Below are 13,713 nucleotides of genomic sequence, written 5' to 3' on the forward strand. Positions count from 1 at the left end.
GTGACATGTGCCTGGCCCCAGGGGTTGGCAAAGGGGGTCATTGCCGGACCGCAGAAGAGACCCGTCACTGGGTTCTGAAAGCTCATGTGGACTCAGAAAGCATGAGGGGAAACTAGCCACCTGGTGAGTGATTAGTCAAAGGGCATTTCATACCCATCCCATCCACACCCTCACCCTAGCTCAGGAGAACAGGGACATCATTGACGATGAGCCTCTGTTACTACAGAGGGAGACGGTCCTGCATTTCCAGCACAGTATGAGGCCTGAGTCAGTTCTGCTAGCCGGCTCTCCCTGTTGCCCAGCTGTGCTGGTATGTTCCGGTCCCTGAGCTGCCATGCTCTCTCCTACCTCAGAGCCTTCATGTCACTGTTCCCCACCTCGCTTTCTCTTCTCCTAGGTCTCAGATGAAATGTCAGAGGAGGATTCTCTGACCCCTGCGCAATCAAATGTAGATCTTGCCTGTTCTCTCCCAGCGTCCCGGGCTTTTCTTACTTGGCATTTTCCACAATTTGTAATCATTAACCTGTTTGTTTATTTGTTTATTGATGGTCTCTCCCACCACACTGCCAGCTCCACGTGGGCAGGGATTGTCTTTTTGGTTCGCCATAATGTCCCCAGGACTTCACATAATGCCTGGCACAAAATAGGACCCTAGTAGGTATTTGTTGAATAAACGAATGCTGTAAAAAAAGTGCTCCTGGAAGAACTGCCTGGGAACTAATAGTTTTGGGGAAAGCTGAGTTATAAGCTGAACAGAGCTACTCACTGCAGGATCTGTCAGTCTTGAATATGCTAACAAGCACTGCGGCTCTCCAAGATGTAGACAGATTATGTGTGGTTTCCCACACCTCTTCGACATCAGAGCCCCTTTTTAAGGAATTTCTCCCAGTCCTAATGTCCACAGAACACTCTCCAGGTGACATTGAAAATAAATCACCCAGAAGCCTTGTGGGCAGGAAGGCCCACAGGAACGTGGTGTATGATACTGACAGTGGCGGCCATGGCGGCTTAAAACACACATGCTCCTAGGGAAGCTTCATCTGCAGCTGATTATGTTCAAAGAGTGGAGGATCAAACCATAGAAATCAGTTGCCTCGGCGCAGTGCAGACGGGGATAGGTGACTTTCACCTTTTCATTTTGTACAAATCCAAGACAGAGTCTCAGGGGCAATAAGACAGTGGTTGGGTTGGGGCTTTGTAAGTGGGAAGGACCCAGGAGAGTCGCCCTTCCATCCCGGTCCCCTCTCTCTGCTAGACACAGCAGACAGGTGTCACAGAAATGTCACCAGGTGATACAGAAATGAAGATAGAAGAGGAGGATGGGGCCTGGGTGGGCACTGATGGGCTGGGGCAGCTGCCCAGCTTGGCAGGCCCCCTTCTAGGGCTGAAATGAAAGCTTAGAGTGTGAAGTCACCAAGGACATGGGTGCAGAGTTCGACTTGTACCCAGGGCTCCCAGTGCCCATACCTCACCTTAGTAACCTACAGAAGCCTGGCTGCCAGCCCCAGAGGGCCTTTCCCTACTCTGTTTCCTGCCCCTTACCTCTTACCACCTCCAGCTTGTGGTACAGCCTGGCTCCAGCCTAGAACTGCCTGGAAAAAATCTGCTTATGGGATCCCTAACTCTGGCCTGGGAAAGTAAGAGGCCTAGGGCTCCTCCACCAAGGGCACCTATATCCCCACAAAGGACTCAGGAGCTTCCCTGACATGGAAGAAGCAATCACCAATGGTAGGGGTTCAGACACTGTCCGACAGCTGAAGGAGATGATTGTTTGAAGCAAGAGATTGTGCCTGCGGTCTGCAAAGGTTTCACGCATCAGCAAAGGGTGTTTTTTTTGATAAGGGGAAAAAGAGCAATGCAAAATGAGAAGACAGACACAGGGTATGGAGGCCTCTGGCCCTCTGGGAGGGGACAAGGCTGTGGAAGACCTCAGGCAGAGGTGGCACTTGTGCTGGCAGTAAAGCAAAATAACCAAACTGCCCAGATTCAAGTCCTGCCTCCACCTTCTCCTGGCTGAGTCCTTGAACAAATACTTTAACCTCTCTGAGCCTCAGGTTCCTCAGCTGTAAAATGAGAATAACAGAACCTGCTTTCAGGGTTGTGAGGATTAAGTGAGTTCATATCCATGAAATGCTCAGACACAGGGCTGTGAGCCAGATGAATGGCATCTGGCACATGGCTAGTTCTGGGCAAACGTTTGGCTCTTGCCATAACTGAAAGGACAGGAAAGGTTTTGGAGGCTTCCAAGCTTCTCCTCTTTCTCAAAAGCCCTTTCTCCGCTTCATGAGGCTGCTGTTGACTAAGGCTCAGCTCAAGGCTCACCCTTCTGAGGAGTGATCCTGGCCTCCCTTTTCCCCTTGGTAGGTTAAGGGCCCCTCTGGGTTCCCACAGCTTCCCTCCACTCTGAGTTCCCCATCAGCACTTAGGAGACCATGCTCTGACTTTCAGTATCTGGCAATTCTGAGCCCGTCTCCATCCCTGGCTGGGAAGCCCCTGAGGGTAGGGTGGAATCTGGCTTGGCTGTGTACTCACAGGTCCCAGCACCATCCCATCCCCCAGGGATTGGACAGATGACTGGATGGATGGATCTGAGTGGGAGGGCGTTCTCCAGCAACCAACAGCCCACTCCAAGTGGTCACCTGTTTGCTTTCCCGGAGGGCCCCGCCCAACCTCTGTATCATCCCCAAAGCTGGGTGTGGCTGTTTCTCACTCACCATGCCGCTCGGCAGCTCCCCCCTCGTACACAGCAGAAACGACCACCTTCCCAATGGGGGAGTCCACACCGCCTTCCAGAGCCAGGTCTAAGGATCCCTCCTGGTTAGAGGAAAACAGGCCTTAGGGAGCCAAGCCGACAGCAGCCTGTGGACCCTGGGCATGAAGGAGTCTCTTGAAAAAGCCACAGTAAGAGCAGGAGAAGCCATGGGGCCACTGGCAGTGCCATCAGGAGAAAACAGGGCCTGGATGCCAAGTGGGGCCTGGGTAATATGCAGCCCTGTAACAGAGAGGCATCTTCATGGGGAGAGGGGAGGACAGTGGGGACCTGAGAGGACACCTGGGAGTGACCTTGACAGTAGAAGCAGGGAACCAAGGCGGGAGGGGCAGGTGCAGAGAGGGATGGCAGCCCACTGGCCTCCACGTGCCCAGGTACCTTCTTAATGCGCAGGAGCCGGACGTCCTTCCCCATGATCTGCTCTGGGGTGAACTAGAGGGAAAAAGACAGTGGGATGCTTTGAGCTGGTCTGAAGGATGGCGCTGGGGGTAGGGGTGGAAGGGGAATCCAGGCACCTATGGGACACTGGGCCCCATAGAGCATGTAAGCAAGGAGACCGTGCCCAGTCCTACCCCCCACTGGTCTTCAACTGGGGGTCCCAGGCCCAATGGGGACAATGGACACATATGTGCATATGCACCATACAGTTGACACTGGAATGCCCTTTGTGGGAAGAGGAGCTGGGGCATCACTGGGGTTCTTCTGTGCCCCACCTCATCCCAGGACCCCAGGGCCTAGAATGCACTACTATCAAAAGCTCTAACCCCTATGCTGCCCTGTTCCTGGGGTTACTCCCCCAGGAGAGAAGAGTCATCTCTTACCATGGAGTAGGGGTTGAAGCCTTCCTCATATTTCCGGAAATCCTGGAAGCAAAGGGAGGGTTTTAGGGCAACAGAGCAAAAGCCCTTGAGGGTCAGGGTCGGGGAGGAGGAGGGTGAATGGTCAGAATCCAAGGGTCAGAAGTGGGGGGCAGGGTGGGAGCAGGCGTGGCCAGGGTGGGGGATTCAGACAGGAGGCCGGCAGCCCCAGCAGCCAGGGCACCCTGGCTCAGGGACAAGCAGGAGGCTGAGGAAGGCTTTAGAGGACCCCGGCTCTGCCCTGCTTTAGTGGCAATAAGCGTCAGGGGCTGCAGGGGCACCAGTGATGTCTAGATGGTCTGGAGAGGGAGTGTCTGCCTTGCTGAAAGTGTCAGCCCCAGCCTCAAGCCCTTCAGGTCCCACCTCATCTCTTCCAAGTCTCCACTGGAGCAGGCCCAGGTCCTGTGGGGATGAAGCTCAGGGCATCTCCACCCAGTGCTCTGACTCCCAGGAGGGGCCCATCCAGCTCAAGAGAAGGCTATTCCTGGAAATGAGCCACAAGATGATGGAGGGAGGCCACAGGCACAAGAGGAAAGCAGGTGGTGATGAAGCTGTGCTGGCCTGGGGCCTGGCAGTGCCCTCATGTAATGCTCACCTAGAAGGTAAGAGGCCTCCCCAGGTTCTGGGGAGCCCAGGTTGGCCCTTTAGCCAGGGGAGAGGGGAGGACACACAGTTCAGGGGACTTGGCTTGATAGCGGATGCTGTGGGGACAATGACTCCAAGATGCAGAAAGAAGACAGTGAGGTAGCACCTGAACATGCAGTGAGGCAGTGCCCGAACACGTGGCCTTCCTCGGGAGTCACACGCAGTGAGTGGGAGCCAGGGGCATCACCAGGCTGAGGCGCCAGGTTGCTAAGTGTGAGGGTAGCAGAGCCATGGCTGGTCCCCATGGAAGGTGGAGCAGAGGAGAGCCCCGTGGCAGGCCTCGCCAGACTGAGTGGAGCCACCCTCAGCATGCAGGTCTCTAGACCACACCAAGTGACCCCTGAGGCCCATGGTCTGTGTGGTGGGGAGGTCACAGACACCCCAATCTTCAGAATGCAAAAACCAAGTTCTGGGCACAAGATGAGCACCAAGTATCAGCAAATAGATCCCCAGTCATCTGCCTGGCATCCCTTCTCACTTGCCTCCATCACCTAGGCTTAACCCCAAGAGACCACGAGCCTGGCTCAGCTCGGAGGCTACATCCAGGTCAGTGTGTGGGCAGCAGACAGAGGAGGGGGCGCATGGAATGCACAGGCAAGAGGGTCATTGGGCAGGATGTGGAGTCGATGCTCTGACTTTGAGGGCCCTGCCTGCCTCAGCTGTTTCCCCTGGAAGGCTGGCTCTGGCCTCCTTTCTCCATGATCCTAAGAAGAAGCTCTCAGGGATGGGCCACATGGCAGGTACTTGTATTTTGTGTGCATTTAAATCAGAGACTCATAAGCCACTGCAACTGGTCAGCCCTTAAAGAGGCAGCCCAGACCCTCATCCAACAGAGGAAGAAACCAAGGCCCAGAGAGGTGATATTCATGCCCAAGGTCACCCAGTCAGTGGGCAGGGGAGCAAGGGTTTGCCTCCAAGCCTGGAGCCTAAACTCTGCGCTTCCCTACTTCTCTCCCTGTAAGGGCTATTTGTCCCCAAAAGCACCAGGTCCTGGAAGGCTTCTTTTGTGGCAACAGTACTTTAGAGGCAAGAAGGCACAGTGTGTAAGAGCATAGGCTGCAGAGACCAACCTCCCAGATTCAAATCCAGGGACTGACACTAGCTGTGCCAATGTTGGCACATTTTCAAATCTCTCTGCTTCGGCTTCTCACAGATAAAATAGGTATGATAACAGCATTACCACCCAGAGTTGTTGGAAAGATTAGATTGACAAATCCCTGGGCTGGGAGCAGTCTCTTTTGCAGACACCTATGTCTCACTTCACAATTAATGTTGCCCCTTTGCTCCCTGCCTGTGGTCAAATCAGCCTGTGGCCTGATGGTGTTATCAGTGAGGAGGCTGGAGAAGCCCGGGTTGGCTGCAAGATCTCCCTCTGTCCTGGGGTTTCTTTCATTGGTGATGAAACAGACAACCGAATGGCTGGCTCTGTGGAGGTACCCCAGGAGACAGGGGGGTAGATGGCTGCCTGCCTGGTGCCACTCAGAGGACCAGCAAGGACTTCCACGTCCCTGTGCACAGGAGTACCCTAGGCACATGGAGGACCTCAGTCACCACCTCCTCCCTGACGCTGGTTCAGAGTCAGACAGTGTCAGCAGCATCAGTGTCAGATGCTGGTTCAGGGTCAGTGAAGCTGTGATCTGCCCAGAGGAGAATAGGGGAAGGTACAGGGAGACACCTAAGGCAGCACCTTCCCTCTCTCCTAGGGCTGGAGTGAGGGCCCATCTTGACCTCTGAGGGTTCCCTCTGCCCTGCTCCTCTCTAGACAAACAGCAGCAGACAAGGTAAGTGCCCAGGGATCCGGCTGGCTTCTCAGCTCATGCCCAGGGTCTAACAAGCCCTGGGTCCCCATCTGATATGAAATCCTCCCCAACCCTTGCACAGACAATGGATGACACAGTTCTGGCCTGAGGCTTTGTGGCAGATGGGGCCGCCGCGGACCTGACCAGGTACTCCCAGAGAGAAAGAAGTGGCACAGAATGGGAGGGACAGGGGATGGTGGGGAGACCCCCAGACACACAGTGAGTATCATTTTACTTGTCTGAATGCTGTCTGATAAACCACCATCCTCTTCAACATCTCCTGTGGCTGCCGGGGGGGGGAAAAAAGTTCCACACTGGATATTACCAATAGGTCTTGGCTGCCCTCTGGTGCCAGGCCTCAGGCCTGCCAGCCTAGGGCTGCCCTGCTAATGTCCCTCCCTGAGCAGACAGTCTGGCTTACATTAAGGGCCTACTCAACACCCAAAGATGCTACCCAGTTGTTGTCAAGCAAACACCACCTCTTGACATTAGCCAGAGAACATGACATGAATGCATCGGCAGGCTATCCCAGGAGCGAAAACTTTGCTCTCTGGGGAGCTGATGGGACAGCTAAGGCCCAAAATAAATATCTCAGCTGTCCTGCCCTGACATTTGATAGAGTTTCCTTGAAAGAGAAGTTAAAATTCTGACATGACTCTTCTCCTTGTGCATGGGAGGCCAGTCAGTGTTCAGCACCTCTGGGAGGTGCACATGAATCCCAGCTCACTTAGCAGTCAGTAACTGAGGCCAGCAGACCCTTCCACTTCCCCAGAACCTCACCTCAGACTCCTAGTCCTGGTGAGAGGTGAGAAGTGAGTTGGAGGAAGGGATTGGACTTTCTCTGGCCAGTGCCCCATCTGAGGGTGTTTCATGCCAGGCCACAACAGGGCTTAGGGCCGGGGCCAGGGCACCTGGAATCTCTGTAGGTTTTGGCAAGATGGCAATGAGGGTAAGAGTGTGGGCTTTGGAGTCTGAAAGGCGTGAGGGTGAGTATGAAGTCCAGGCTCTGCCTGGGGCACCTGGTGCCCCTCTGGTAACCTCTCTAAACCTCCCTTTCCTTGAATGTTAAACAGGATGCCCCCAGGAACCATCTCACAGTACTGCTGTGAAGATTCATTGAGGCCGTGCAAAATGTCTACACATGGGAGGCTCTTTACAGGTCTTATCGTTTATTATTACTTTTAGACAGAGCTCCAGGCTGTTCAGTCAAGTAGGGAACAGAAATTCCACTGGTCATGTCAACATCCGCTTACACCCATGTGGCCTCAACTCTTGGCCAATAAGAAGGTTACGAGATGGTATCTGTGATCTGCATTTTTGTCCCACCTCACTTGCCCTCCAGAGAAAGCAGAACCCAGGGTGGGTAGTCCTCGTCTGCTCCTCTAGAGATGACCCAGAGGGGGCCCAAGGGGCTTACCAGAACTTCAGATTTCACAGCTGGCCTGTAGATGAAATTGGGTTCCTGGTGGACCATGACAGGTTTGGAGATGGTGGACACGCCAGGGCCTCGTGGAGGCTGTGGGCTTGGGCAAAATGTCTACAGGGTTTAGTTTAACAGGGACCCAGGTGAGGTCATGGTGGGGTGGCCGAGGCCAGTCATGCTACTTCTACATACATGCAAATCTACACCCATGCACATGCTGAGCCAGCCTGGTCCATGCAACCTGCTGGAGGTCCTGGGGGTGTGATCTTCAGCAGAAGGATGAGAAGTCCATTGGCCACAGTGTGGGCTGAGACCACAGAAACTACTGAGTGGTTCTAAGAAATCAGGTGCTTGAGTTAGAGCCTGGCTTGCGGGTGCCAGCAGCCAGTGTCACTCAGGAGACACACTTTCAAACCCCTCTCTCAGTGGCCATGGGTGCTATCCAGTGTCCCCTGTCTTTAAGGGCTGTCTCTTCTGCCACAGTTCCAGTTCCTGAAGCATCCGTCATTCCTGGTGGGTGGGGGCACATAGTCTCTGGAGGCCATGGGGTGAAGGCCAGTAAGGGTGGCATCCAGGGGAACTGATGCAACCTGTCTGCTCGGCTCTAACCCCCTTGAACATCTTGGGCAGGATGTATCTAATCCGTTCACAACCCTGCCCCAAACCCTCCCAAGAGTCTCTATTGACTACTGAGCTCATTGGCTTGACCCCCAGGTCTTTCACGAGCTTCTCTACCTTCCTTTTCAGCCTCATCTCTTACTCCTTGCCACCCTCCTCGCATTGCCTAACTTTAGCCTCCAAAATGCCAGGATTTCTTGACTTGAGGCCATTGCATGTGCTCTCTCCTTCCGCATTACCCTCCAGGTCTTAGCTTGGGCATCAGTGCCTTCAGGAAGCCTCCCTTGAGATTTTGCTCTCCTCCACCCCTCTTCTTTATTACAGCACCTGTGCTTCCTCTGTGTCCACCCTGGTGGTGTGGCAGTTGCCTGCTTACTTTTCTTTGTTCCCCACCAGACTGTCTTGAGCAGGGAGACTGCAGCTGTCTATGTAGCAGGGATTCCCAGTGCACTGCATAGTGCCCTGGCATATAGTAGGTGCTCAATAAGCATGTGCTGAATGAATAAATGAATGACTAAATAGTACAGTAAGCACATGGGACAGTGCCTGTGGATAGATTTGGCCCTGAAAACCACTCGATAGCAGATGCTGGTGTGGCAGGCACAAGTCTCAAGCCAACACAGGTGTTTGTTTCCATGACTTGGGGCCTGTTGGTGGCTGGGCTGACTGTGTGGACGTGTGGTCACCCACACGTCCTGCTGCAGCACTGATGACAGCTTGCCAGGGGCAGCAGGGAGGAGGATTTTGGGCAGGGTAGGTGGTACAAGGGTGAGGTGGGCCAGAAGAAGCCAACCAAAAAACAGCCCCCTGGCCTTTGAGGCTGGGACAACCCTGGCTTCGACGTCACTAAAGACATTTTGGGTCCAGTTCTTCAGGGGCTCCTTGTGTTGCTTGGGGGGGCTTTTAACCTTCCCCGGGCTCTGATCAGGAACTAACAGTGGGAACTTGGCAATGCCGTGAAGAATCAGAGAAAGCTGGACTCTGTGTTGAATCTTGACCCTGAATGAAAGTTTTGCTGAGATTAATGGATATTGCTAAGATCCCAGATTTGCAGCTTCACCCAAATCTTCTTGTACTCTGAACTGTCAAAACCATAGTTAATGTCTACTGAACACCCATGATGTGCCTGCCACCCTTGCCATCTTAACTTGGAATGTGTTCATGTATTAACTCATCTGATTCGAATAGGTAGCTGCCATTAGCATTCTTATTTTTGGACAGGGGTGCCCAGGCTCAGATAGATGAAACAGCATGTGTTCAAAGTCACCCAGCTAGTAAGTAGCAGAGCCGGGATTCAAACCCAGGCAGTCCGACTCCCTGTGGCTCCAACTTTCCGTCTTTATGTTCCCTGCACTTGCAATGCCCTTGCTGCCATCCTCCATGTATTGCCATCCCTCGAGGCTCAGCTCGAAAGCCCTCTACTCCACAGAGCTGTCTTCAGCCTTCGGTTAGAATGAATCCCTCCCACACTGCATGGCCTATCCATATTTTATAGCAGAAGCCTGCCTGGGCAGCAGCTCATCTGTCACATGGCGAAGTCCTGGAAAGCACAGGCATGTCATTCTCCTTTGCATCCTCTTCAGCACTGTTCCCCTTTCCCTTTCATGAAGAGAGTCCCCAGGCAGGTACTCAATCAATGTGGACTCAGATTTGTTGAGGAAAAGCTACTGCTCATCTTGATGGAGGCAACGTACAGAGAAGAATGTTGTGCAAAGCTAACTCAGCCATAGAAACCAGATCCTGGCTGGGCTCTGGGGGAAGACGTCCCTGGAATAGGCAGATATCTTCCTATCAAAGCTGCAGGGCTCACGACCCCAGCCAGAGCTCCAGAAAGGGTCCCTCTGAGAGTTTCCTGCTGGAAGCTGCAGCCTTGCTGGCATCTGGCACTGTCTTCACTAACACCTTTCTTCTCCTAAGCTCTCCTGAGTGCTCTGAGATATTGTCCTTCTCTCCATTAAGGAACTGAAATCCATGCAGGGCAGGTTAATAAAAACCACTGGTCAGGTGATATTATTGACTATGCCCTCCCTCAGCAGCCCCTGCTACCCTCAGCTGACATGAGCTGCTTTTGCACTGACTCAAGCCTGACCTTATGGCTACGGGAGCAGAATAATATTTTGTTTTTCCCTTCATGGGATCCAAGCTCAGTGTCTTCCTCAGAGATTGCATATTTCAAAAGTCTTTGGATTATGAATGATTAACAAGAAATATGTTTTTTTCAGAGAGACTCTTTATCTTCCCAACATCCAAGAAAAACATTCCTATTCTTTTAGTAGTAAATTTGGAGATTTCTAGGAACTCTCCCATCTTCATTTTTTCTATAGCTGAAAATTGGCCAGAAATTTCTGGGTATTACACTTCAAGCCAGTGCAGTTGGCCAGTAGCATAGAAAATGGCACTGGAATGTCCTAATACTGCATTTGACAGTACAGTGTTATCACTTCATTTACAGAGCCTAGTACTTCTCTCCTGCTTCCTCCTCCCCTCCCTTTTTTCCTGTTAAATTGGGAGTCATTTCCCATATTCAAAGCTTTCTGGGATAGTAAGTGGAAACGACTGGATGTGACAGGGCGCTCGCTATTCATTAACGTAGCCGTGCAAGAACTACATTGAAAGTTATCAGCCTATGCTAGCAAAGAAAAGCTACCAGAGAGCAATGAATATTAAAGGGATACACTGTTGCTTACCCCAAAGGTCCCAGGCCATTCACATACAGTATAGCACTTCAAAATCTGTAGGAATCATATACATGCAGGATGTCCACACATGCACACGGAGGGGGCATTCCTGGAAAATGGGGTGAGAAGATGTTTCTTTCTGTCCCCACTCTCGGGAGCAGTGGAAGACATGGGAAACAGCAGTTCTCCCCATTCTTCCTACTTCCAAACATAGCATGCAGAACAGGGGCAGTACCTTTGGGGTGGGTGGGAAGCTGTGTTCAGGGACAGGGGAGTTGGTGGGCTTCCCACTGTGGTTCTTGCCCTCCCAGTCCTCCGCTGGACTGCCTGTGTCCCCAGTGCGGAAGGGATGGTTGCCCAGTGCTTCTTCCAGCGCCGAGGGCAGTGGGCGGGTGGGAGTGAGGTCTTGGGTGGGAACGGATGGTGGGGGAGGGATGGGAATGGGGGGTGGAGTGTGCTGCACCCAGGGGGAGGATGAAGTGCTCACATGGCCAGATGAGGGGAGGACAGGGGGTGCCGGGACCTTGTGGGGTGGGTTGGAGGATGGAGGGTGGGGCATCACCGGCAAAGCAGAGGGAGCCTTGGGGGGATAGTAGAACATGTCCAAAGGGATGTCGTCCAGGTCAGTGGTGTGCAGGTGCAGTCCGCCTGCAAAGCGTCTCAACGGTGGGGCCAGGGGAGAAACAGAAGGAGGAGGAGGTGGGGGCCCTGTGGTCATCTGGGGGGGGGTTACAAGGAGGTTCTGTAACTGTCACTCTGATTAGTGCTCCAGTTCACATTGAGAGCTATGCTCTTCTAATCTGTTTCTCTTGCTACTAGAGACCCACCACCCTTAAACCAGAATGATGGGGTGCTATTCCTCTGCCACCTGGATGCCCAGCTGAGCGCATACTAGGCTGCTGGTAGGGAGTGCTCAAATGCAGGAGAGCCCCCGGGTTATGCCATCTGTAGGTGGTAAGGTGTTCACATAGTTCATCCTCTAAATTGGAATGCCCTAGAGAGTGTAAGGGGCACACTTAGCCATAATGCCAGGACACCATCCCTAACTGGGACCATCTCAGATGAGCTGGGACTTCGTGATCACTCTGGAAATACATCCAGAAATACAGACATATCCCTCCTCCCCAAGAGGGGAGGGGGCTGGAAGGGGTGGGCCTGGACAGTGGACGGGCACCTGTGAGGCTGGTGATACTTGCTAGTGGCCATCTCATCTCCCACTGTCCCCACAGTGGGTCATTCTGAAGGCAACAGGAGGGTCTGTGTGGAAAGAAGGGCTCTGTTACCTCTGAAATCTCATTATCAGCAGAGGAAATCTGCTCAAGGCGTGTCTGACAGAGCCTCTCCACCCAATATTGAATCTTTTCCGATTCTTCAAGGTCTTCCCGCTCTGTCTCAGACACCTGGGACCCAGGATCGGCGCAGAGAGGAGAGGACAAAGGGCACATTGAATAACATGGACAGAAATAGCATGAAAGCACTCCTTCAAAAACTCCAGAGTACTGTGAGGTGCAGCAACTATCTAGAAAGAGACCTGGGCGTGTTCCAACTGGCCCTCAAGGAGGCAGCAACAAGGGAGAAGACTGTGGCGGGGTGTCAAGTTCACCAAGAAGAACTTGTTGGCAAAATCAGAGAAGGCGCTTATGTATTGTGAGGGATCAGCTGAATCTCAGATCCCCATGAACCCTGAGGCTCTTACGATTTTCCAAGAATGGTCTTTTTGTAGCCTCCCCCAGCACATTCCAAGAGTTGAACTTGACTCTTTTTTTCCCTGCTCCATTGTGCCTTGCCCTGAGAAGCATGAGTTCAATCTTATTTTTAATTATGTAGCTAATTTGTTCATAATGTCAGACCTAATGCATTTCACATTTTCCAGGACTTCTCTGGTTTTATAATCTAATCAAATTGGCATTCTGATTCATGTATGCACTAAAGAGAAGCAGAAACAATGATACCTCCTACAGCTAGGGAATTAAGGTTACCCATCTCACCTAGCATAGAAATTATTCATGGTGTACGGTTGCTTTGGACGTGCCTTCAGGGAAACAGCCTCAGATATATTCCTAGGTTGATAAGGTCTAGCCACAGACATTCCCTATGTTGATGGGAGCAGCCTTAGACTCATAGCCTGATTAATGGGTAGATAGCCTCAGACCTACCACCTGCATAAAGGGATTAGTTTCAGACCCATACTTCCTGAGCCAAGCTAAGTTGTGGGGGGTGGGGGGATCTGGTCTTAGAATAACCTGGAAAGGGAGGCCAGAGTGATTCGGACCTGTAAACAGGTCAGTGGAAGCCTAATTTCAAAGTTACAATCAAGGCAGAAGACTCAGACCATACTCTGAGTAGCCTCAGAGCCATACCTAAGATGGAGAGGGAAGGGGACAGACTCACACCTCTAAGCCAGGTGTATCATGGGCTAACCTGAGACCTAACATCTGGTCAGAGAGGTTAGCCTCAGACACACCCCCGAGAAAGGAGGCTAGTCGCAATTCCAAACATGCTGTAAGCCAGGAGCTAACCTCAGCTGGCCCTGGGCAGGTGGCATGATCTCTCTCTCTCCAGGCTGGAGAGCGAGGAGGGGCTCACTCCACCCTTGTACATCATTTGGGGAGAACAACTCCAGCTGGTTCTCTGGGAGCACGTGGGGAACAGTCACATTGTGTCCCAGGGATGCTCGCCTGGCCTGCAGGCAGGACACGTACCTCCTGGGCCAGCCGGTTGATCTTTAGCTGCTTTTCCTTCTCCAGCATTTCCTCTTTCTCTTTGTAAAGCTTTTGCTCAAACTCCAGTTCCTTCTTATTCTTTCTCAAGTCCTGCAGGCTGTCATACTTGGCTTTCTTCTTATCTTTTCCTTTCTGAGTAGATGTGGCATTGTTTGTATGATGAGGATTGCAAGGAGTATCGACACTAGCACAGCACAGCA

The 13,713-nt window shown here is 52.5% G+C and overlaps 1 protein-coding gene across 8 annotated transcripts in view; it reads right to left on the reverse strand.

Moving 5' to 3' along the window:
• The window catches only part of USH1C (USH1 protein network component harmonin), a 46,463-nt gene that overhangs the window by 4,387 nt on the left and 28,363 nt on the right, over positions 1–13,713 (reverse strand). For 4 of the 8 annotated variants that reach the window (XM_017525813.1, XM_037737525.1, XM_017525812.2 and 1 more), the window contains 8 exons: positions 13,493–13,645; positions 12,074–12,190; positions 11,026–11,508; positions 7,489–7,608; positions 6,307–6,357; positions 3,592–3,633; positions 3,149–3,202; positions 2,715–2,814 (listed from right to left, as the gene is read on the reverse strand). In XM_017525813.1, the coding sequence (XP_017381302.1) occupies positions 2,715–2,814; positions 3,149–3,202; positions 3,592–3,633; positions 6,307–6,357; positions 7,489–7,608; positions 11,026–11,508; positions 12,074–12,190; positions 13,493–13,645 (1,120 nt within the window). The remainder of the gene's footprint in view (positions 1–2,714; positions 2,815–3,148; positions 3,203–3,591; positions 3,634–6,306; positions 6,358–7,488; positions 7,609–11,025; positions 11,509–12,073; positions 12,191–13,492; positions 13,646–13,713) is intronic. The other 4 variants (XM_017525814.2, XM_017525818.2, XM_017525817.2 and 1 more) reach the window with 4 other exon arrangements.

This window comes from Cebus imitator, unplaced genomic scaffold, assembly GCF_001604975.1.
Source record: "Cebus imitator isolate Cc_AM_T3 unplaced genomic scaffold, Cebus_imitator-1.0 Scaffold39, whole genome shotgun sequence".
NCBI classification, from domain to species: Eukaryota; Metazoa; Chordata; class Mammalia; order Primates; family Cebidae; genus Cebus; species Cebus imitator.